A 24,274-nucleotide genomic window follows, 5' to 3' on the forward strand; every position below is an offset into this window, starting at 1 on the left:
AAGTGCACGGTGGCAGGCATATAATACGGACGAACCGAATAAAAATGACTGTGCCTACAAACCTTCTTCCGAAGCATTTGAAAAGGTTCCAGGTTTTTGCGACAGTCCTTCGACTACACAATACGTTACAATCAGACGACAACGAATTTCTCAATTATAGAAGGGTAAATTTAATTCTTAATAGGTTACATTGTAACTTTTAATTTTGTTATGTCTTTATATTTAAACATTTACTTAGTTTGATACTTTTATAAATACATTTTTTCTTCTCTCACCTCTCCAGCTTTGTCCTACTAAACCTGAGCTGTCCCTTTGATGTGATGGTTTCTAATTCTGTCCTGTTTAGCTCTGCCTCTATACATGATAGCAGGTCTCACTACCGTCTTGTAGTGCTGATACTTGTAGTGTTTAAACTAATACAGAGCCAGTAATGCCAATATCAATACTGAGACCGATACTTTCAACTTTCATGCTAGTATCGATCGGATACCAATACCAGTGTTGGTATCAATACTATAGATCTGCGGACCCTCACATTCTGTAACCTTCGCTTTCACCCTTCCCTTCCTAGGCATTTGTCCCACAAAACACCTACACCACTTGTCTCCACTCACTCCACCCTGCCTGCACTCTCTTCCTCACCTCTCTTGTGCACTGTCCATTGGTTTGCATGGTTGACCCGGGGGATTTAAACTCACACACATTCACTGTCTCTACTCCTTGCTGCTTCACTGTTACACCTGTCTCCCTCTCATCCACACACATGTATTCTGTCTTGCTTCTAATGACTTTCATTCTTCTTCTCTTCAGTGTATACCTCCACCTCTCCAACCTCTTTTCGACCCACTCCCTTCTCTCACTACAATGGCGTCCATAAACATCACAGTCCACGGAGACTCCTGGCTGAGCTAATCTGTCAGCACTTCCTCTTCCATCACTACTGTCTCGCTGTCCTCATACGTCCCTCATGCAGTACCACAGTTCCTCTCTTGGCACCTTATCATATTCATTTTTCTTTAAATCCACAAAGACACAATACTCCTTCTAATCTTCTCTGTGCGTTCCCATCAACACTCTCAAAACAAACATCCCATCTGCAGTGCTCTTTGTCATCATGAAGCCACACTGCTGCCTACTGCTCGTCACCTCTCTTCTTAACCTATAGCTTTAACGACTCTTTCCCACAGCTTCACAGTACGGCTCATCAGCTTCATTCTTCACGCATCCTCACACTCCATCCTCTCCTTATCTCCATGTCACCTGGACCAATCTCCTGACTACTCTTCATTTACTACTATAACTTATGTAAAATAAATTGTGTTTATTTTCTTTAGTTTTGATCGCTCATTGTGTTGAATTCTTTCTATGAGTCTGTCTGCAACACACAGTTGTTGTTTTTTTTAACTGTTTCTGAATCGGTCAAAGTAACACTTCTATTTGCTTTAATGAAAATTAGCCCCTAGTCGTGTGCTCTTTCTCCAGTGAAGAGAATACAGCTCCTTCTCTATGTTAATGATAGTTGCATAATCCCACCACAACGTCTTCTTCCCCTATTTAGACGTGAAAGACATTACAAATTTGCGCACTATTAATACGCATTTTGCTCGCGTGTAAAGACCAGGTTTTTTTTTTTAGCCAGTTGTGGCTGAAACTTCACTTGTATGTGAAATCTAGACGAATGGCACATCGGCTCTTATGGACTAAAGCAACAGATAAATAGTTTATGCAGTGTCAGGGTGCTGAAATGTTGCCATCATCAATGTAACAATATGTAGGCCATATAAAGCCATAAAAATACAAATACCTATCGGGTGCCTATGGCCAAAGGGTGTTTTCACGTTATGATCGGTGAAGCTTGATCCTCGGGAATGCATTTAAGTGTTTCTCTTTCTGAAGCACAGCATCAGACGAAGATAATGAAGTGAAATAAAAGGGGGAAAAAGAAGCTGCCGTTAAGTTGATATCACCCAGCTGAGTTTACGTCAGATTGTTAGACAAGAAGCATAACAATCCTCATATAATACACTGTAAACTCACAGGTCCCTGTTAGAGTGGACGGGTTTATGGCAGGGCAGTGATGCCGTATCTGATCACAGCCACAGCGCAAACACTTGCAGGTCACGGCGGCTGCTGCGGGGTTGCGCTCTTCCTCACCTCCGTGCGCAGAGCTTGTTATTTCCATCCGAGCTCACATCGCCCGCCTCCTCTCTCTCTCTCTCTCTCTCTCTCTCTCTGTTTCTCTATCTCTATCTGAGGCAGTGAGTCGGGGCCGCAGCTCCCATGCGCTCTCCGCTCTCTTTTTTAAAAAGAAACTTCTCATTCTTTCGGATAAATGGAGACAACCTGAGCTTTTAGGATCCATGGTGGATAAACCGGTGTTTAGATTTTAACAAGGCAAGAAAAACAACAGAATCAGGCTCCACACCGCAGCTAGAGGCCAACTTTACCGTCTCTGCGACTCTTTGAAATTCACATCCGCCGCATCTCAGGTAAGCAAAAAAATGGCCGGTATAGACTTGCCCGTCTCCCCTCCCTTTCCCTCATAAATATGTCAAAACTTTTCATATTTATTATTGAGGGAAAAGGTTCACCAACAGCCTTGTAAACGTGCCGCACTTTTTTGGAGTGGAAAAAGCGAGGAGTCACACAGGCTTTACACCTCATATCACCGCAGCGATGACAGACTTTCTAAACCGTGCTGTGTGTCATCTAGATTACAGCTATGATTAAAATATAGACCGCACCACCCTTCTGAAAACAAGGCAGGTATTCTCTCAGAAGAAACGACACTCGATAAAAGATGATGGCAAATCTGTCATCTGCATTTATGACTCCGTTCACCTGTTTTTCTGGCTCTTACATTAGAAAATTTATAGGCTATTAGATGTGTAATATAATAGCTGCAATCCTGTCATGGTCTGCTCTTTATCTGGCAATATCCAAATGTTTGGGATTCCAGCAGCAGGTGGAGAAACAATGACATCCAGTGAGAGTGAGGGAGACGCAAGGACACACACATGTCACGGACAGCGCACCGAGATGTTATTGGCGTCGGCTTGTAAAAAACCAAAAACCTGAAAGTGTTGAGTAATATTTGTCAGGAAATGGGACGATCTAATTTTAAAAAGTGCACACAAAGGGACACCACCCCATCAACAGCATGCACTCCCTTTTCAAATGCTGTAAGCAGAAAAAGGAGTAATATTAACTTGTTGTGAAAGCTGGTCTAACAGGCATGGGAAGCTATGCCTATTGCCTGTCATCTCTGGGCTCAACTGTTCATTCTTTTCAGTTAAATTAAAAGTGAGATGCAAAGTATTTTTTTGCTTATTTATTTGTTCTGCTAAACTACGAAAGCAGTGCATATTAATCTTTTAGAGATGCTCGACGTCCGCCTTTGTCTGCTGTGTTCTTTCACCGATCTCCACAGAGGGAACCCAGATATCAAATTCTTATAGCTTCAGCTATTCGGCCAGACAATGGAGTCTTTATGATGGTTTGTGCACCTGAACCAATCATAATCTGCCTATCAGCTAGCTGACCCGCCTGTATGAGGCCAACACTCTGACAGTAAGCCTTGACACCCCCCCCCCCCCCCCCTCCCCCCACGTAGGATCATATGACCTGATCTCGTGCACCTGGATGGACTGTATTTGAAAACTCAATGCAAAACATTTATCCGCAACAGAATAAAGCAGAAAATAGTACAAATTGCATGTGCGGATCAATGGCACTGTCATCCTATGTCACACATTGTGAGTTGCAACACTGTTAAGCTGTATATTAGATCAAAATTTGAATTATTTGTATTATTTTATTTAGAGAGGAATATCTGTGCGTCTTTACCGTTTGCATCTTCCTAATTAAATTCTTTCAGCACTCTGATTTTGCAGGGATTTATACAGAGATTTATGTTCTCTGGGATTTACAGTGAACACCCCCCCTGCCACTGACTTTTTCTTGTTGATTTGAAAATTAATCTCAGCTTCCATTATATGCTCTGATCTTAGATGGACCCGCAGAAACTAGTGTCATGTAAGTCTCAGAATGACTGCATATTCGCTGATTGTCAGAGAGTGGTCTCGAGCAAACTGATTCCCATGATACAACCTGGTTTCACAGCAGTTTGGTGTGTTTCCAAAGCGGTTCACACCCGGCCCTGAAAGAAAAGCTTTCTAAATAGTCAGTGCACTGCAGACAAAGGATCACCATTTTAAGGACACTTTACTGCTTTCCATTACAGATGCACAAAAATGAAAATGGTTTCAGAATGAGTTTGATGCCGTTGTATTTGAGGTGAAACACTGACGCTCAAAGCAACTGAAATCCCGTTTGAAAACCATATAAAGTAAGTCTTTCACTTGGGTGCACAGGTCCTGATGTAGAGCAACGTTAAAGAAGCACTTGAAATGGAGGTTTCTTTATTTATCGTGTTCCACTGAGTGGAAATACTGAAGCGAAAACATGTAGTGTGACTTCTCCAAAAAGGAAATTCAAATTTTTTTTCTTTGGGTGGGTGTGTGTGTGAGTGCATTTCTTTCTTCACCTGCAAAAAGTCAAACTGAGTTTTCTAAGTATAGAGACATTAACAAAAAGGAAGGGAGGGTTAGACACACACACACACACACACACACACACACACACACACACACACACACACACACACACACACACACACACACACACACACACACACACACACACACACACACACACACACACAGATGCACACGTCTGCGCACTGCTTTAAAATGGACAATCAACTCCTCTGACCGCAGTACTATAAACAAGAGTGGCTGTCTGTGAAGACGAACAGAGAAGAGAGGAAGGGAGCAGCTACTCACATCTGGTTTGAAAAGGAGGAAGCAAGGATGAGCTTTCTCGGTAATCAAGTCCAAATTAAGAAAAGAGAGAAGAGGAAACATGTGTGTGGTTACTGAAGGGGTCTGTGCGTGCATGTGTGTTTGTGTGTGTTTATAATGTGCCTGCATGCACTGTGTATTTGTGCATGTGCACAACTGCAGGGGTGTGTGTGTCTGTGTGTGTTGGTCTGAGTGTTTGTGGTTTTATCATCTGCAGTGACTGTGGCAGGGTATGCATGCTGTAGATACAAATAATAGCTTAAGAGTTGAGAGGGTGTGATGTTTGTGCTTGTATCGAACTGCGGAGAAGCTTGTCATTGATTTTGTTCACTGTCTGCACAAATATCTGAAGGCAGTTACAAAATAATAGAGGTAAAGCTGTTGAGAGGAGCTTAATCTCACTTTTAATTTACTTTCACATTTACAATAAAGATTAAACTGGGTACATCAGATGCTGCTCTGGCATTATAACCAGCATGTGTCATTTCTAAGCAGGACAAAAGCACAAGCTCCAGTTTTTACACATGCAGTTAGAGTATGCAAAAGTATGCGTGATTGTGTGTGTTTACATGTGCTGCGGCATCAGATAACCATGATTTGCCTAACTGTTGGCTTCAAGTCACAAAGCGGGCTTGTAGGATAACACCCACTACCCAAAGAGCATGCAAATGCCAGCAGTGCATGGACAGTGTGCATGCCTGTATAAGATGGAGAGAGGAAACCAAGTGGGAGTAAGAGGAAGATCAAGAGAGCACCAATTTGTCTCTGGAAAAGTAAAAATTAAAAGAGTGGAGAGGCAAATGGAAAGATGTCAGCCAATTAAAGTCTATGTCAAGAGTGTGTGGGACCAAAGTTCTGTTATACTTAGTAAGGCATGAAGCGGCTCTTTTAGATGCATCGGTTATCATATTTCAGGACCATATCAGCTATAAAGATAAATATAAAAAAAGATTTTACACCTTGGAGGTAATACAATAAATATGAGATCAGTTGGAAGTCTCAGATAGGAAAATGAGTCAATAATGATGTGTTTTCTCGAGTGATGTCAGTATATGCAGTTTTGGGTAGGACAAGGGATTTACCAGACGTAAGTTCTTTCACCTCATGGCTCTCGGAGAACGACGGAGGAGCTAGAGAATGACTTAAGCTGCTTACAATGTAGCAACACAGAAGCATATAATTCTTATTGTGCTTCCTTTTTTTTTTTTTACCATTGTTTATGAAGGCCATAAGATAATCAAGGCCTAAAATGGTGGTTTCTCTCTGTATGGAAACAATGGTGGCAGTGAAATGGTTCAGCAATAAAAACAACAAAAAAAATCTGCTTTAAAAAAAGTAGTGGCTTCATGTAATTACAGCAGTATCAGTATATACATCCTACCTGGCATAGCTTCTGGTTCTGTTGGGCAGCCACAGGTGCTCTGTCCTTGACCACTTAGATGAAAACTTGGTAAATGAGTGTTTTCATATTTAAATACAGAAATGTAATAATTTAGACATTTCTCTATGAGACAGCAGTAACTATATGCACTATATGCACTAAAGGTTTCTTTTAATGCCCTTTCTTTTAATTTAGCATTTAGCTTAGCATGTTAGCATGCTAACATCTGCTAATTGATGCCAAACATGCAGCTAGTTTTTGCACGTAGCTGGTGGCTAAAATTGATACACTTCCCTCTGTATGAGATGTGTGTATTATGTGTCACTTGGTGGTCTGTTCGGAAATTTTATTGAAAACCACAAATGTCAACTTTCTGGTAATAGTTGGTGGGGGTACTAACGGAAAAACTAGGAGGCTAAAAGTTCAATCAGCTTCCCAGAACCATTAATATGCATCCCCAGATTTTATCTGATGGCAACCCATCAGACCAAAGAAGGAAAGAGATTCCATCCATATGACAGAAATAAGTAGCATGAAATTCATAAACAGAAATTATTGTGGCTCACAAACAAAATCAACTTTTATATATTTAAAAACACTGTGTTATTCTGTTTTTACCAAAGTAGAAACTTCTTTCGGGATCATATAAATGTGTATATCTTTTAATTTGGTGCATCTTTCTTAGTCTTGCTGATGTCTGAAAGTAAACTAAGCTATCATATTTCAAATGTGGTTTCTCATAACCTAACAAATATGTCCTCTCAGTTCCTTCTCCTTTTTCATTCACCATTTTGTGCCTGATAACTGTTCAGGCAGCATTCACAGATCTGCGATGTCCTCAGCTAACTCGCATAAGTTAATTTCCAGTACGAGACATGTAAAAACAGACAACATGCTGCACAGCTAACCCCCCCCCTGTGGGTTCTGCTACTTTTTAAGGGTGTAAGAAATGGAAAATGGGACATCTGATGATGTGGAGGCATTGTGGGAGAAGGTGGAGAGCCAACGCTACAACCTGTGTACTACGATCACCCCGTCAAAGCTCACGCCCTACCTTCGTCAGTGCAAAGTCCTGGATGAACTGGATGAGGATGAGATTCTCAACTCACTAGTGCTTGCCACAAAAACAAACCGCACAAGTGGGTAGAAAGGCGTATTTCCACATTTGTTAATTATTAAAGGCAGAACTCCTATTTTGCTTTCTTTTTCTTTGACCTCTCACATGTTAACCCTTCCTCTCTCAGGCCGTCTACTTGACATCCTCCACACTAAAGGCGAGCGGGGGTACGTGGCCTTCCTGGAGAGTCTGGAATTTTACTACCCTGACCTGTACAAGCTGGTCACGGGGAAGGAACCCACACGACGCTTCTCCACCATTGTCGGTGAGGCAAAAATCTTTGCATCCAGCACATACATGCATGAACACACATCTTCCGTGTACTACAAAGACTCATACAGGCTTTGATGGACAGTGAAGTGTAGAAAATTTCTGAAGTGAAGCGTGACATGTGTGAGTTGAAGGTTGGTTGGTGGATCGATTGCCTGCTCCTTCTGCAAGATGCTGAATCCAAAGTTGCCCAGGAGTATTTGACTCAAATGGAGTAGATAGCTCCAGTTCATAACTCCAGTTATGGGAGGAAACTTTGTGAACTGGTCGTTCTGTAGCTGCTTTATAGCTCTGTTCAGGCAAAAGCAGTCACTTCAGTTATGCAGTGTAAGAGCTGAATTGATCCAAATCAGCTTACTTTGCAATCCTGTTATAAAGTCAGAGGTGTATAATATACTTTGTTTTTTTTTTCCTCCTCTGCTCTCCTGCAGTGGAAGAGGGTCACGAGGGTCTGACGCAGTTTCTGATGAATGAAGTCACGAAGCTGCAGCAGCAGTCCAAAGTCAAGACCCTGCAGCACGCTGAGCTCAACAAGAAGTTCGTCACTCTGGAAGATGAAAAAAGGAAGTTAAAGCTGGCCAATCAGGAGCTTCAGGCCTTCCAGCAGAGTAAAGTTTTTGTTTTTGTTTGATATATTTCCTGACCGCAGTTTACTAGCTTCCCACCATCTGTGTCTCTACGCTGAATTTGTATTAATAAGACTGACAATGCAGTTGCGTGGCTGCACTAAGGTGTTGTTTGCCATTCTCACAAAGCGAATAACTTACAGTATATCATTAATATGTTTACTGGGATGCATTTACCGAAAAGATAATGCTTCCAACCACTGCTGCTGATGTCTTGGATGCTTAAAACACACACACACACACACACACACACACACACACACACACACACACACACACACACACACACACACACACACACACACACACACACACACACACACACACACACACACACACCTACTCGCTGCAGACAGTAAAGACAGATGACTATTGTCTCAAATGGTTAAACCTAAAATCTAAACCAAAAGCTTACCACGATTTGCTGAAACTGCAACCCACCACACAGGCTTGGTTTGCCCCGCCTGGTGCACCACATTCAGGTTCGATATGGATAAACTCTGTTGTCTCTCAGAGACTACCAGTGAAACTAGGACGCTGTGGTCTTTATGCCCCATGCAGTTAAACACTGCAGCTGGAACACCAAGCACAAACAAATAAATACTAAAAATAGTGCAAGTACACTCTTTAGGCTTTCACATGCTCATATAATTAGCTTTGCGACTTTTATCATTTTTTTAATATATCAGCGTTGAGCTTGTTTTTGGATGTCATGTAATGTGCTGCAAAACATAAAATGATGTTAATCTTTACACATAAAGGGAAGCCATATTCCTTATTTCCACCAATGAAACAACTGCTGCCCAACAGCAAAGCGAATAAAGAAGAAGGATCTAGTAAAGCTACATTTTCACATTTTTGGTTGCCGCTTAGGGTACAATAAGCTGAGAGAGGAGAGAAACACCTACAGTGATGAGCTCCTGAGAGTAAAGGATGAAAACTACAAGCTAGCCATGAGGTACGCCACGCTGAGTGAGGAGAAGAACATGGCTGTGATGAGAAGCCGAGACTTGCAGCTGGAGGTACTGCCTGACGTATTAAAGCACATGCAGATAAACACCATCATCACTCTGTGTATTAATGATAATCAATGAACAAAAAACAAAAACAGTAAGAGCGTTCCTCTAGCTCGGTGCTGATCACTGTCTTGTCTGCGTTATAGATTGACCAACTGAAGCACAAGCTGAACAAGGTGGAGGAAGAGTGTAAGATGGAGAGGAGACAGAGTCTGAAGCTGAAGAACGACATCGAGAATCGGCCAAAGAGAGAGCAGATCTTTGAGCTGGAAAGAGAGAACGAGATGCTCAAGATCAAACTGCAGGAGCTACAGTCCATCATACAGGTACTTGAGCATTATGTAATAAAGCACTGACATTGCCTGCTCTGCTATCATAAGTTAAACCGACTGTAATAAATACATTTTCACCACTTCAGAGCAGCACAACAAGCTGTTAGCGTGAGCTGTCAAATGCTTATCTCCGCATGTGTGTAAAAATATCTTAGCAGCTAAATGCAACACTGAGTTTGCAGCCCAACTGCTGTTTGTCTGCTGCTGTAAGTGCAAAACAAAAGTGTAAGGTACAAAAACCATCGACACCAAAGGACTGAGCTACTGAGCTGGGTTGGACTAACTAATAATAGAACCTATTATTCATTCATTTTTCAGTTCCAATTGCATAGTTTTCTATTTGCATGATTCACAGATAAAAAATAATCTTATATCATCGGTCTATGTGTGTTTATTTGCTGTGGGAACTTTTAACTGCTCTGCATTTTTAGTAAGTAAGTAAGTAAGTAAAATTTATTTATATAGCGCTTTTCACAGATAAAAATCACAAAGTGCTTTACAACACAGAAAATGGGAATATAAAACAATATAACAGTAAATAAAACAATGTAAAACAATAAAACTATAAAAACAGCATAAGAAGAAATTAATCAAATGCTTTTCTAAATAAAAATGTCTTCAGCTGTTTCTTAAAACAATCAATGGAGTCCGTGCAGCGAAGAGACAGTGGGAGAGAATTCCACAACCGTGGTGCCACAGTCTGAAAGGCCCGATCACCACGAGTTTTACAACGAGTGCGCGGTACCACCAGCAGTCTCTGATCTAATGACCTTAAAGCCCGAGAAGATGTATGTGATTTCAGCAGGTCAGATAAATATTGAGGAGCCTGACCATGCAGGGCCCTAAAGGTTAGAACTAAAATTTTAAACTGAAACCTAAAATTTACAGGCAACCAGTGAAGGGAGGCCAAGACTGGAGTGATATGCGATCTTCTCTTGGTGCCTGTTAAGAGACGTGCTGCAGCATTCTGCACAGTCTGAAGACGATTTAAGGCTGATTTGTTAAAACAAGTAAAAAGGCTTATCTACCTTTAAGCCAACTTTTTTCTTGCCTGCCTCTCATAAACAGAAGGCTTTGAAAACAAGTGGGTGTGGCTTCTGTGCTCACCGACAAACCTGTTTGCCTCAGATGACCATATTGGGAAAATCTGCTCTCATTGACATCATAGAGAGCTAAGAGTATTTGGTCATGTTTAATATGAACATCCACCATCTTTAACAGTAGACACGCTCACTGGCCACTTCATTGGGTACACCTTGTTAGTACCAGATTGGGCCTCTTTTTGTCTTTAGAACTGCTTTAATTCTCCGTGGCATAGATTCAACAAAATGCTGGAAATATTCCTCTGAGATTTTGGTCCATATTGACATGATAGCATCACACAGTTGCTGCAGTTTTGCCAGCTGCACATCCATGATGTGAATCTCCCGTTTCAACAACACCTCAAAGCGTTCTATTAGAGACCATCTGAGTACAACAAAGTCATTGTCATGTCCAAGAAAGCACCATCCCTGCACCATTACACCACCAACAGCAGCCTAACCTGCTGAGGCGAAGAAGGATGGATCCATGCTTTCATGTTGTAATCTGAATGTCGCACTAGAAATTGAGACCAAGCATGTTTCTTCAGTTGTCTGTTTCCCCTTTTGGTGAGCAAATATGAATTCCAGCTTCAGTTTCCTGTTGTTAGTTGACATGAGAGACCAGATCCAATGTGGTCTTCTGCTGCTGTAGCCAATCTGCGCCAAGGTTACATAATTCTACATTCAGAGATGCTCTTCTGCATAACTTGGCTGTAATGAGTGGTTTTTGAGTTACTGGTGCCTTCCTCACTCTTCCTAATCTGGGAAAACAAGACATTGGACTCAAAACTAAGTACACATACACGGGACAGGAGGCTAGCAAAATAAAACAGGAATCAAAAGACAATGGATGTAATATAATGATGGGAAAGGGGTTAATGGTAAACAATAACTATAGTTACAAAATATAAAAGAAAAGAAATTCTGAGCTGAAAACATCATGGAAAACCAAACAGGAACTAAAGTTAGAATACAAACCTCTAAAGAACCAAGAACAGACTCCCAATCAGGCATTTCTACCCAGAGAACTGCAGCTCATTGGATGTTATGTCTTTTTCAGGACATTCTCTTTAAACTATATAGATGATTATGTGGGTAAATCCCAGTAGATCAGCAGTTTCTGAAATACTGATCTGCCCGACTGGCACCAACAACAACGCCACCTTTTAAAATCCCTTAAATCACCTTTCGTCCTCATTCTGATGCTCAGTTTGAGCTTCAGCAGATCGTCTTGACCGTGTCTACACGCACTGACTTGTTTTGTGTTAATAAACAGCTGAAAAGCTGTACCCATTGAAGTGTCCAGTGAGTGTGCCATGAAATAAGGGAACGGACAATAGATGCATCATTTTATTTTTCTTAACTTTGCTCTATAAATTACTCTGAAGAAGGTCTAAATGTGATGAGGTGTTCTATCAATAAACTCACACTTATTGGTTGACTCACTATTTCCTTGCTGATAAGCATAAAAAGGAAAGGTTGACAACTGCAGTGTAGCAGCCAGTCATATGATTTCATATCTAACAGTGTTAATGTGTGTGTGTGTTTCTTACCCAGCCCGGCCCTTTACCTGAGTCAGACAAGGCCATCCTTGACATTTTGGAGCATGACAGACAGGAAGCACTAGAAGACAGACAGGATCTGGTCAACCGCCTCTACAACCTGCATGAAGAAATCAGACAGGCAGAGGAACTACGAGATAAGGTTACAACCACACACACACACACATAAGAATGTATGGCTGTATGCTGTAAGTGGGCTAAATGGGAGTTTAGCAGTCATATTTCTGTCTGGCAGCTTGTTTCCATCTGTGTTTAAATGTGTGAATATGTAGCAGTGTGGTGCAGAGAGGCACACTGAACAAACAGGCTTTGCAGTAACACACCCTAAAAACCTAAACCAGTGCCCCATGAGACCTTTGAAGAAAGCCCCGTCTCAGGCCTCTTTCTGCATAATCTGGTGGCTCTTTATTTCTCTCCCGCTGTTTCTCTTCCTGTATTTCTCTACCTGTTTTTGTCTAACTATAAATAACCGTTAGTTTTGGTCTGTGTGCGTGTGTGTGTGTCCATGTATGCAGTACCTGGAAGAAAAGGAGGACCTGGAGCTGAAGTGCTCCACACTGCAGAAGGATTGCGAGATGTATCGCAACCGCATAGACACCATCGCTGTACAGCTAGACGAGGTGGAGAAGGAGAGAGACCAGGTGAAAACACACACAACACACATGATTTCATACGTACAAAATCATTCATACTTCTGTGTTAACTCCTCTGCTGCTTGCAGGCGTTTCGAGCCAGAGACGAGGCCCAGCACCAGTTCTCCCAGTGTCTCATCGACAAGGACAAGTATCGCAAGCAGATCAGAGAGCTGGAGGAGAGGAGCGATGAACTCCACCTGGAGATTGTACGCAAAGACGCTAAGCTGGTCACTCTGGAGTCTCGCCTGCGACGAATGTCCAAAGACATCAACCTAGACCAGGTCAGACACAGTAGTGCGAAGGGATATTGTTTCTTTTCTTCACATATCGATTTAAAAAATGCTCAAGTTTTCGCCAAACATTCCTCCCCTTTAACAGTTTCACTGTTTTTGCAGAGTCTACCAAGGGATTTACCTCCGTCCATCATTTCTCAGGGAGATGATAGTAAACTGGCACAGGGACAGTCTGAATGCTCCAGCGACGAGTCGCCTGACGACAAGTTCTTCTCCGAGGAGCCCCGACTCAGACGCAGACTCAACCTCAAAGCGGGGGTCAGTTATTCTCTCCTTAACCTTATAGATCATGTGAAGCAAAGACCAAACTCAATACCTTCTAATGCACAGAGCAGAGATTTATCAAATGGCTCTGCTACACATGACAAACTGATCAAAATGACTGTGTTTTGTCTTTTAGAATAGAGTAAAGTCTCCAGTCTCTTTACTGAAAGACTTTCCAATCAACTCAGAGAACAGTCACCCTGCAGGTAACACTACCTACCGCCGCATTTCCTACAGCAACATGTGACCAATCCTTTTGTGCAGCTTTATCAAAGTTTATCTCCACCTTCCAGCTTCGGCTCCTACCAACGGAGGCAACTTTCTGGAGATCAACGTGCCGAATTATGGCAACAGCAGCTCTCTCCCTCCCTCACCCAGCATCCCTATTTCCCCCACATATCCGCCCTCGTCGGCTCCCCCGCTCACCTGCTCTTCGTCCACCTCCCAGCTCATGTTCAGCCCGGTGGATTCACCCAGCAACAGGCAAATGGTGCGACTCAGTTGTTTTTGCTTACTTTTAATACCAGTGAAATTGCGCCGCTCTGATTTTGGTAAAAAATAATCATCCTGGCTGCTCTTTGTAGAAATCCTGGTCTATCCAGAATCTAATGCAGTGTTGACGTAAATGGCTTGTCCAGCGTATAATGGCGACTTCTCCCTTTCAGCTGCGTTGCCGTAACGACAGCATCCTGTCCACTCTTCCTGAACCCCCTGAGAAAGCGTCCCTTTACCGTCGAGAGAGGGAGAAGGAGCACGACTTCTACCCCCGCAGGTACTGAATAAACATCACGGAGACGACCGATTGAACTTCATGGCAGTAAAGTTTGAAGAATTTCTGCTGGTTTGCCTTCCCTTCAGTCTGATTTGTTTTGTCTGTTTTAGCATCTCTGACTTTGACAGTGACAACATGGAAATGGAGCTTGGTAATGCACTTTTCAAACATCTGCTATTTGTGATCTGAGATACTATGTTTACCTTCAGTTGACCTGGTTTTTCTTTTTGAAGGAAAAAAAATGATCCATCTATTTCTATTCTTTCCTCAGAGGATGAGCGTGGTCCTCCCTCTGTGCACTCATCTTCCTCTTCCCATCAGTCTGAAGGAATGGACACTTATGACCTGGAGCAGGTCAACAACATCTTCAGGAAACTCTCTTTGGAGAGGTACAGCATGTCCGCTGGTGCAGAAACGCACACAGGAATAAAAGCGAAAAGTGATGCTGACTTACAAACACCTTCTGCTTTGTGTCTTTGCGTGCTCGTGCAGGCCGTTCCGCCCGTCTCTTTCCTCCTTCTCCAGACTCAGCGGGTCCCTGAAGCCGGTGCAGGAGCTGTCACTGCAAGGCGACAACCTGCTGAAGGACATCAGGCTGATCGGTGGCAACGACAGCGGGATCTTCATCTCGTATGTCCAGTCTGGGTCCAACGCAGAGAAGGCGGGGCTACGAGAGGGCCACCACCTCATGTTTGTATGTCATCTACCTCCTGAATGTTTTAATTGTGAAAAGATTCATGGTGGCAGTAAGACGACCTCAGTTAAAACAGCTGGATGTGCAAAAAGAAAAGCTCTTTAGAGAACTGGGAACGTGGATGGACATTTAGAGAGGAACGAGGAACACGCCGAATTCATAATTTTAGACACCTGCTTGTTTTATTTGTTCTATTTCTGTTCCTTTTCCTGTGACAGTTTTTAGAAGGGACTAATCGGTAATCTTTGTTTCTGCTGTGATTGGCTGTCCAGCTTGAAGGGTGCATACGTGGGGAAAACCAGAGCATTTCATTGGAGACGAGCACTCAGGAAGAAGCCCACTGGACTCTGCAGCACTGCTCTGGGCCCATCACCCTGCACTATCGAGCCAGCCACGACTGTAAGTGATGTTTATATTGGAACATTTGTTTAATGTGACTCCACAGCATACATGAACTCAAATATATGCTCGCCCTGCAGCTTATCGCCGTCTCCAGAGCAATCTAGCAGATGGCACTTTAGCATCCGGCGACTCATTCTACATACGTGTCAACCTCAACATCTCCGGACAGTCGGACAGCTGCTCTTTGTCCGTGCGCTGCGATGAGGTGGTGCACGTGCTGGACACCAGGCACCAGGGCCGCTGTGAGTGGCAGTGCGCCCGTGTGGACCCCTACAGCGGCTCTGACCTGGCTGAGCGAGGCACTATACCCAGTTACTCACGGTACAGACTTTGTATGCTTTTGTTTTTTAAACTGAAGTTTGTGAGTGAGTTTTAGCTCAGATTTTCAAAATGCAGTAGCAGCTGATTACCACTGATCTCCTGAAAGATTACACATTACACCAAAGAAGCATTAACCTGAAACATCTGCAGAAACAGCCTGTTGTAACCTCAGAGCATAATAAAAAGAAGCCCGAGGGAGGACGAGTTCGTACACGGAGGGAGAATCTTGACAAGCATTCAGTGTGCATGTGTGTGTGTGTTTTTGTGTGTTTACGTGTGTGAATAGAGCCCAGCAGCTGCTCCTGGTAAAGATTCAGAAGTTAGTGTATCGAGGGGGGAAAGAAGAGAATGAAATTCAACGGAACAACAGGGTGAGAAACCTCAGCCTCTTTCTTTTTCCTCTCGCTCTCTCACTTAGTTTAAAAAAGTGCATTGAAAATTTGAATACGGGTATTTGACTAAAGCAAAGATGCGTAAATAAGTCTTATAGTCTGGGTTGCAAATTAAGGGTTCGCAAACTAACGCGTAATGTGGGGGAAAATCCTTCCTAGGTCATTGGATTGGCGGGGGAGGTGGTTTGATGTACACAACCGGAACAACAAAGGCAGTTTTCCCAGAAATGATTAATATCCAACTATTTCCCAATAAAAAATTTACCATTTAATAGTTCTTATCCTGGCCATCTCTGTATATTTTGGATATTTCTTTCCAATATTGATTGCAAGCAGTTTGCATGCAACCACGCCTGCATGATAGTTGCAACCCTCCCCTCGAAAAAAAATTTCTATGCATTTCCAAATAATCTGAGACTAGGCGATGGGTTTCCAGATTGCATTCCAGATTGGATTTATTTTGCAGTTCATCCATGAGATACCCTTTCAGGTACCTGCATTGCATGATAAACAAGCCGTATACATGCCCATGCATCTGCAATCAAAAAGAAAACACTCTAGAGTGCTCTTTGATAACACGCTAGAACTAAGCTTTCTGCTTAAGCTTGGGTCAGCATCAGTTTACATTGATGTCAGGTTGGTTGAGTAAGTAGTTATTTCAGGGCGTTATTCTGCTATGTTGTGCTCACAAAAGCGTGTTTGTTACAGTTTGGATCACAACATTCATGTATGCTTTTCATTTCTGCCTAGAATAATTTACAACCAGAAGAAACCAGCCACTCTCCTGATCCCAGAGCCAGCCCGCGCTTGTCTAGAGCGAGCATCTTCCTCACTCAAATACTGCAGGTAATAAAGTTCAAACAAAACCTCCAGTTGTCGCGATGTCGAGAGTTGTTCGGCGGTGCGGAAACTTAAGACAATGAATCAAGATTGGTCCTAATAAACTCTTCGTTTTCCATAAAACCGATGCGCAACTGCCTCCACGTCTCAGTAACTCAGGCCTTTTTTTCTATATCTGCTTTGATTTGCAGTTTGTGAGCAGGGTGGACATCAAGTACAAGCGAATGAACAGCAATGAGCGTGTGAGGATCATCAACTCAGGCAGCACAACACTACCCAGGCAAGGCTTTGAGGTGCTTCGACCCGAAGGTGAGCACAAAGCGTTGCAGTCGGTCGGTTGGGGGGGAGAGACAAAACAAAGACGGTGCACATGTGCTAACTACGGAAAATTCACAGCTGAAGCATTTGAAGTGGCTGTCAAAAGCGCAGAAAGTGAAAGCAGCAGTGGTAAAGAGCTGCTAAAGGGTGCATAGGTGCCATTTTCCATGCAAGCAATTCTGGTGAAGCTGAAGCGCGAAAAAAAGGAAGAAAAAAAGCTGAAAGGAGTTGAGGATTGAAGACACCGTGAGCACAGAGAGCAACTGAAGTAAATCGCGTCTAAAAAAGCAAAAGTTGTGGAAAGTTGTTTTGATGGTTTTTGTTGTCAAAAAGCTCAGAGCGTGTGAAGTGTCAGTTGTATAAGAAGCCCTGACAGGAGCTGAAGGAGTCATTGGAAGAGTAAGATGAAAGTGTGTGAAATGTCACTTGATGTAAACACAGACGGGTGTGCGGTGGAAACGGTTGGAAGTTGTGCTCAAGTGTAAGACTGGAAAGTGCTTGAACTGTGTGCTCTGCATAACATGTGTGAGCCAAAGCAGCAATTTAAACATTTAAATTACATAGCGAGGTGTGAAAAGGCCATGAAACTAAAACTGCTATAACAGTAACACTATAAAAATATGATAACGTGGAATTAACTGTTTAGGTGAGAGCATGAATGAAAGGCTTTAATAGAACATGGGGGTGGGGCTGTGACTGGAAATGTTGCTGCACAAGATTCATGTTAATTTTTAAAAAGAGTACTGAAGGTGTACAATGCAGTGCTTAGTTTCTTTTATCTGCACTGAGCCCTTCTTTTGCTGGCTGCTTTTTCTCTTTTCACTCTGTTGCTCAAATTCAAACTAGATATTCGTTTGCTAAAATTATTTTTGGCAGCTCTTCACTTTCTGTTCTCAAACTGAGTCATAATTGTGCTATACCTCTCGTTGCACGCTGTGGCTGTTGGTGCAAACAGATGCCGCTGACGGAGATGGTGAGCTGAGCAGGAGCTTGAGCCTGATTCCCTACAGTCCCGTCACCCTCCAGCGGACCCAGAGAAGAAGACCGGTCCTATTCACGCCCGCTGCTCTCGCCAAAACCATTATCCAGAAAATACTTAACATGGGGGGAGCCATGGACTTTAATATCTGCAAACCAGGTCAGTGTATGAAGGCTCACAATGAGGAATCTTTATACCTCATTGAGATAAGAAGTATATAAACTATAGACGAGTCGTTGAGAGAAGAGGAAGCAACTACTCAGATGTAGGTCAGGTATTGTGCTGTGTGTAAATGTTAAGGAGTATAGCCAAAGAGACAGCAGAGGCAGGATTTAAGATGACCCAGATGATAGTTAGAATGACGATGCACAGAGATGACACAGATAGTTTAGTTGCGACACTTCAGCTGACCCACTGTAATGTGAAAACGTTGCCGGCCCCGTCAGATTTTTAGAGAATTAACACTCCGGTCACATGACAAACCGACCGGTCCCAGTGGACCAGGGGCGCGACAAGTTGCCGGTGTAAAAAATGTTGAACATCTGGCGAACTCAAGAGACTGCTTGAAGTCTCAATTACGTCGACATTCCCCACGGCAAAAACCACAAAGGTTTCTGTTCCTTGTGCTAAATGTGCTGTGGTGACTGTTAACAAATGAACAGTTTCATCTCTCTGCCCTTAGAGCCACAATTTGACAAGACAAGAAACAGACTTGACATCTTTTCTTTTTTTGTCCTGTTTCCTTTGCATCCTGCTGAGCAGACAGCTTGACCAAGGAGGAGTTTCATCTAAAACAGAACGTGGAGCCCTTCATTCACTACAAAGAGAAACAAGCCACTTTTGAATGCATCACCAGAGAAAACATAGAGGCTGTCGCTGCAAAAGTGAGTTTATATTGTGTGTGTGTGAAAATGCAACGTCTCCTAATGTGTTTACTCCTTTATAAACGTTAAGGGACCACTTTAGTCAAAGGGGAGTGTGGAAGACTGACATGACCCCCGTTGTTGTGGGAATGTTATTCTAATGTAATTATTCAGATTTGTAAAGTTAATAATGATCGAGACAACCTGACACTAAAAGACATACAACAAATGTAACCAGTGATAAACCTGTCATATTCACAGGCCTAATTATCGCACACATAGAAACTATAAGGCTTTATTTGTTAACTTTACACTAAAGTGTACACTGTGTGTGATGAAACTGAAACAAACAAGCCTTAAATGTGCTATCATCCTAACCCCAATCATATAACTTACCCCTACTTCTCACCCTTTAAGAAATAGCTGTAAAAATGTAGTAAACATGCTATAGTAATGCTATGTGATTACAGTGGAAATCCTGATGAATATATTAACAGCAAGATATAGATTTTTTTGAAATATTGTTTCTTTTAGTAAGCGCACATATTTACAGGAATTCAAAAGTTAAGTTTAACCCTTTAAACCCTAAACTAATTTATCCTTTAAACCAGGGGTGGGCAACTCCAGACCTCAAGGGCCAGTGTCCTGCAGGTTTTAGATGTGTCCATGATCCAACACAGCTGATTTAAATGGCTAAATTACCTCCTGAACATGTCTTGAAGTTCTCCAGAGGCCTGGTAATGAACTAATCATTTGATTCAGGTGTCTTGACCCAGAGTGAGGTCTAAATCCTGCAGGACTCTGACCCTCAAGGCTTGGAGTTGCCCAACCTTGCTAAAAATGCTAACCGTCACCGGTGACAGGTTATTGTTTAAAGGGTTAAATAATCCATTTATGAATATTTTGCTTGTTATTTCAGTTATTTTGTGTTTAGTGGTGCAGTGGTTAGCACTGTTAACGCAAAATAAGAAAGGCCCGGCTGGTTGGAGCTGTATGGACTTTGCATGCTGGGTACTTGAGTTTCTAAACTGGCTAAAGGCATGAATGACTGTCGTCTGGCTCTCTGTGTTAGCCCTGTGACAAACTGGCAACCAGTCCAAGTGTACCTATGGCTTTCTTAGGATAACACTGATATACTGTCATAATATGAAAACTTAAAAAAAAGAAAATAAATTGAGAACATGAGAGTCGCAGCATTTTACAGTAATAAACTGTTCATAGAAATTACAGGGGGAACTAAAATAATAGTATAATGGTAACCAAAGATCCTACAATATGGTATTACATATCTTTTATTCTATACAGCATGATTATTTAAAAACATATAAAAAACAAACCAATATTACAGTTCAGTTTTACTTTTATTTGTCATGTGTGATTTACGACAAACACTGAAATGTGTTTGATGAGATGAAAAACAAGAAATTAAGATAAAAGAAGTAAGTTAGTAAGTAAGTAAAGTTTATTTATTAAGCGCTTTTCATAGACAGGTAGTCACAAAGTAGAGATTAAAATAAACAGTACGATAAATAGCAAAATGCACGATATACACAATATAGAGTTTAAATGTAAATTAAAAATATAAAAATGTAAAAAGCATTGGTCAACAGAAAGCTTGTTTAAACAGTAAAGTTTTACTGTAGTAATAAATAAGGTTAAAAAAGTAATGAATAAATAAATGTACATGGGATGGGGGGGGGGGTGCAATATGCAGCATGTTGCACATGAGGAAACTGAGAACTGTAAGCAGCAGTTGGGTGTTGCTGTAGAGGCGTCTGATGGCTTGATAATAACACGTGTTCTTTAATCTGTATCATCTGCTGTAAAAAACAGTTAAAAGCTGGTAAATCCAGTTTCTACATCCAGACACGGTGCACGGAATATTAAAACACAGACACACAATAAATAAATATGCAAAATAAGGAAACATTAAAGATGTAAAGCGTAGTTGTTCAGTGCAAGTCTCGGTCTTTTTTCTTCTCCTTAAAAAAAAAAAAAGTCAAAGAAAGTCAACTGCTCTAAAAATGACATCGTTGTTTGTCAGTCCTATTCATACCTTTTGAAATAAAGTGGGTCAGTTAAGTGATACCCCCCCCCCCCCCTTCCACCAATGTAAAGAAATTGAACTGCACATTTAATCCCTCATATGTTAGTATGAGAAAAAGAGGTGGAGGTTCAACAGTATGTTTTGGTTTTTCTGCCTGATAAAACAAATGCTGCTGTAGTAAAATCCCCCCCCCCCCCCCCCCCCCATTTTCCCAGGTGAATGTGCTGACTGACTAGCTGTAGTCCCGAGGTCCAAGTAGTGCTAGTTTGTCTCCACCTGTGCTTCATATGCCAAGCACGGAAACACCTGTGATACTCGAAGCAGGGGAGCTAAAATGGAAAAAGTGTGTCCAGTGGAAATGGGGTGCAGGCTTCTCAATCACAATGCTTCTGAGGGAAGTGTGAGTCAGAACGCAGGCCTGTAGGAAGCTAGTGCCCTCTGAATGAGCTGTCACCAGCTGTGGCTAATTAAAAAATAGACGTTATCTAAAGGCTAACCACAAGACACACATTTAGGTCTGATGAGCCTGTGGTAGGCCTACCTCAGCTGACAGCGTCTTGCAGTTAAAGGCCGAAACGGTGTCAAGATGTTAAGCCTTCAAGGCCGACCTCATTTAATTTATTCGTAGTGCAGAGAAATCAGGTTGTAAGACCAAGTCCTCACCTAACTCCTCAACAGAATGAATAGATATATATGCGAAAGCAGTTAACTTTAAAATCTTTTAATGAGACTTCCTTGTTCATGTATGTACGTAGTAGATCTGTATTTGTCTGTAAAGGCTGTTTTTTTCCACCCGTCACCAGGGCAAACACTGCCTGCTGGAGGCTGAGCTGAGCTGCGTCAAGGACCTTCTGCGGAGAGAAATCTACCCAATCATCATCTACGTCAAGATCTGTGACAAAAATGTCAAGAAATTAAGGTAGACCTAGCAAAGCTTGTTTAATCTTGCATGTTTACCCTGTGACTCAAACCACACAGCTGCAAACCGCAATTCTTTTTTTCCAAGAACAAGAAAAAAAAAAAAACAGTCCCTGATATTTTGATATGACACCAGATAAGAGTTGGCGTTGAGCCGAGGATGTCAGTTTAATGTTGTTGTTGCTTTTGAACTTTTAATCGTAGCTGGCTGCAATTACCTTTCTTTTTGTGTGTGTCCTGCCCAGAAAGGTACCAAGATCTAGATCCTTACTCAAAATATCTGTGTGCGTGATCCCCTCAACTGTCCGTTACGTGATTTTAAATGAAGCCAGATGTTTGACGTGTGTTATGGTGGATTGTGTCTTTAAATAGCAGTCCAGCTCATGAACCCATTACCGTCAGCCTTATCTTTCTGAGAAAAAGCATGCAGACCGCTGTTGCAGACTGTCGACAGGATCTCATCAGAAACACTGGGTTCTAAACCACACTCACCACCTCATCGCTGCTTCCTTCCTGTTTCCTCTCCACACAGGAAGTTGCCTCTGCGCGTGGAGTCAGAGGAAGACTTTGTGAAGCTGTGTCGCGCAAAAGAGAAGGAGCTGGAGGGCATCCCATGTCTGTATGCCACCCTGGAGCCGGAGGCCTGGGCAGGGACGGAGGACCTCATCAGGGTGATCAAAGACCGAATACTGGACGAGCAGAAGAAAACCATCTGGGTGGAGCAGGACCTGCTGTAGGCAAACACAGATACACGCAATAGCCTGTACATGTGCCGTTAAACACAGTAAAACACAAAAAGCCTTCTATATCATGCTTTTCTGCGTTTATATTTATGGTGAAACTCAAAAATGTAAGTGTGGAAATTGTTAAATAAATAAATGCATTATATATTTTGTAAATATGTCTTTTATTTAGAAAAATAAACAGTTTGAAAACATGAAAAAGAATCCTTTCTTTGCCTTGAATTGCATGTTAAAAATAAGATTAAAAAATGAAACTTAGCTGTACTTTCAATAAGAGTGAGACCGGACCTACATGAGATTGTGCTGCCCTCTAGTGACTAAAATTGGAACGGCCCGATAAGCAGCTTCATTCATTTAGCATGAAAATGATCCCAAACGCACTGCCAGTGGAGTAAAATCAAACTTGGATAGAAAAACACAGAGTGGAACACTATGAGTCATGGATTGGCCTCCCAATCATTTGCAGAGCTCAAAATTATTGAAGCAGTGTTTGATCATGTTGATGGAGAACAGAACAAAAGGCAGAAACATCCAAAGAAAAGCTTTGAATGTCCTTCATGAAGCCTGGAGAACTATTCCTGAAGACTACTTAAAGAAATGACAAGTAAGCTGCCTAAGACAGATCAGGCTGTGTTGAATAATAATTACATCTGCCGTAAAACTAACACAGCAAAAGATCATCAGCAACAGTGGAACATGGTGGTGGTAGTGTGATGGTCAGGGGCTGCTTGTCGTGATTGATGACAAGCAGCCCCTGAATGAATTCTTCTCTCTACCAGAAAATCCTGAAGGAGAACGTGCATCCATCACTTTGTGTCCTGCAGCTCAACCGTGCTTCACTTATGCAGCAGGAAAAACATGCCAGAAGGTCCGAGTTTGGGCTTAAATCCGATTGAGATGCTTTGGCATGACCTTAAACAGGCCGTTCATGCTTGAAAACCCTCCAGTGTGTCTGAATTAAAACAATTCTACAAAGAGGAATGAGCCAAAATTCCTCCACAGTGATGTGAAAGACTCACTGGCAGATATCACAAATGCTTGATTGCAGTTTTAGCTGCCAATTGTAGCACAACCAGTTATTAGGATTAAGGGGCAATTGCTTTTTCACACAGGACCAGATAGGTTTGAACAGATTTTTTATCGAATATTTAAATCTGTTTGATGATCTGAAACATGTAATTGTAACAAATTGTAATGCAAAAAATAAAAGCTTTCTTGCAAACTACAAAGACATAAAGAGTGGCTCTAGACTTGCTCACAGGTCCACATGAAAAGAACTTCTCTTCTTTAACTCACTGAATGTTTATCATGGTGTTTTCTAAGGCTTAAAATCAGTGTCTGGATGTTTTGGGGGTTTTTAATGACCACATTTGGATTCAATCTAGTGAGAATGAGGCTGCCAGAATGGGATTTAGAGTAAACCCTTTCATATGGATGCAGGATAATCTCCTCATCTGCGTGAAAAGACATGCTTGTGTCCACAGTAGTGATCATAACGGGCACACACTGAACATAACAAGCTCACCAGACTTTAACTCCAGTGTA

At 42.0% G+C, this 24,274-nt stretch overlaps 1 protein-coding gene across 1 annotated transcript; it reads left to right on the forward strand.

Moving 5' to 3' along the window:
• The first annotated feature begins 2,230 nt into the window (after positions 1-2,230).
• Positions 2,231-22,930, forward strand: card11 (caspase recruitment domain family, member 11). The gene is made up of 25 exons (XM_026165529.2): positions 2,231-2,489; positions 7,183-7,382; positions 7,488-7,625; positions 8,062-8,238; positions 9,130-9,278; positions 9,419-9,598; positions 12,244-12,390; positions 12,764-12,889; positions 12,970-13,164; positions 13,279-13,434; positions 13,577-13,646; positions 13,734-13,930; positions 14,106-14,212; positions 14,323-14,363; positions 14,484-14,601; positions 14,705-14,906; positions 15,179-15,305; positions 15,386-15,629; positions 15,916-16,000; positions 16,772-16,867; positions 17,053-17,170; positions 18,135-18,317; positions 18,921-19,042; positions 21,872-21,987; positions 22,519-22,930. Exons 2-25 carry the CDS (start codon positions 7,193-7,195, stop codon positions 22,721-22,723), a joined length of 3,489 nt encoding a protein of 1,162 aa, XP_026021314.1. The 5' UTR covers positions 2,231-2,489; positions 7,183-7,192; the 3' UTR covers positions 22,724-22,930.
• The last annotated feature ends 1,344 nt before the right edge of the window (positions 22,931-24,274 follow it).

Source organism: Astatotilapia calliptera, chromosome 4, assembly GCF_964374335.1.
Source record: "Astatotilapia calliptera chromosome 4, fAstCal68.1, whole genome shotgun sequence".
Taxonomy (NCBI): domain Eukaryota; kingdom Metazoa; phylum Chordata; class Actinopteri; order Cichliformes; family Cichlidae; genus Astatotilapia; species Astatotilapia calliptera.

Coding starts and splice junctions, on each gene's coding strand:
- card11 (XM_026165529.2), top strand. CDS start 7,193: ATGGAAAATGGGACATCTGATGATGTGGAGGCATTGTGGGAGAAGGTG. Junction 12,890..12,969: donor TGGAGAAGGAGAGAGACCAG/GTGAAAACACAC, acceptor TGCTGCTTGCAG/GCGTTTCGAGCCAGAGACGA. Junction 15,306..15,385: donor CTATCGAGCCAGCCACGACT/GTAAGTGATGTT, acceptor CTCGCCCTGCAG/CTTATCGCCGTCTCCAGAGC.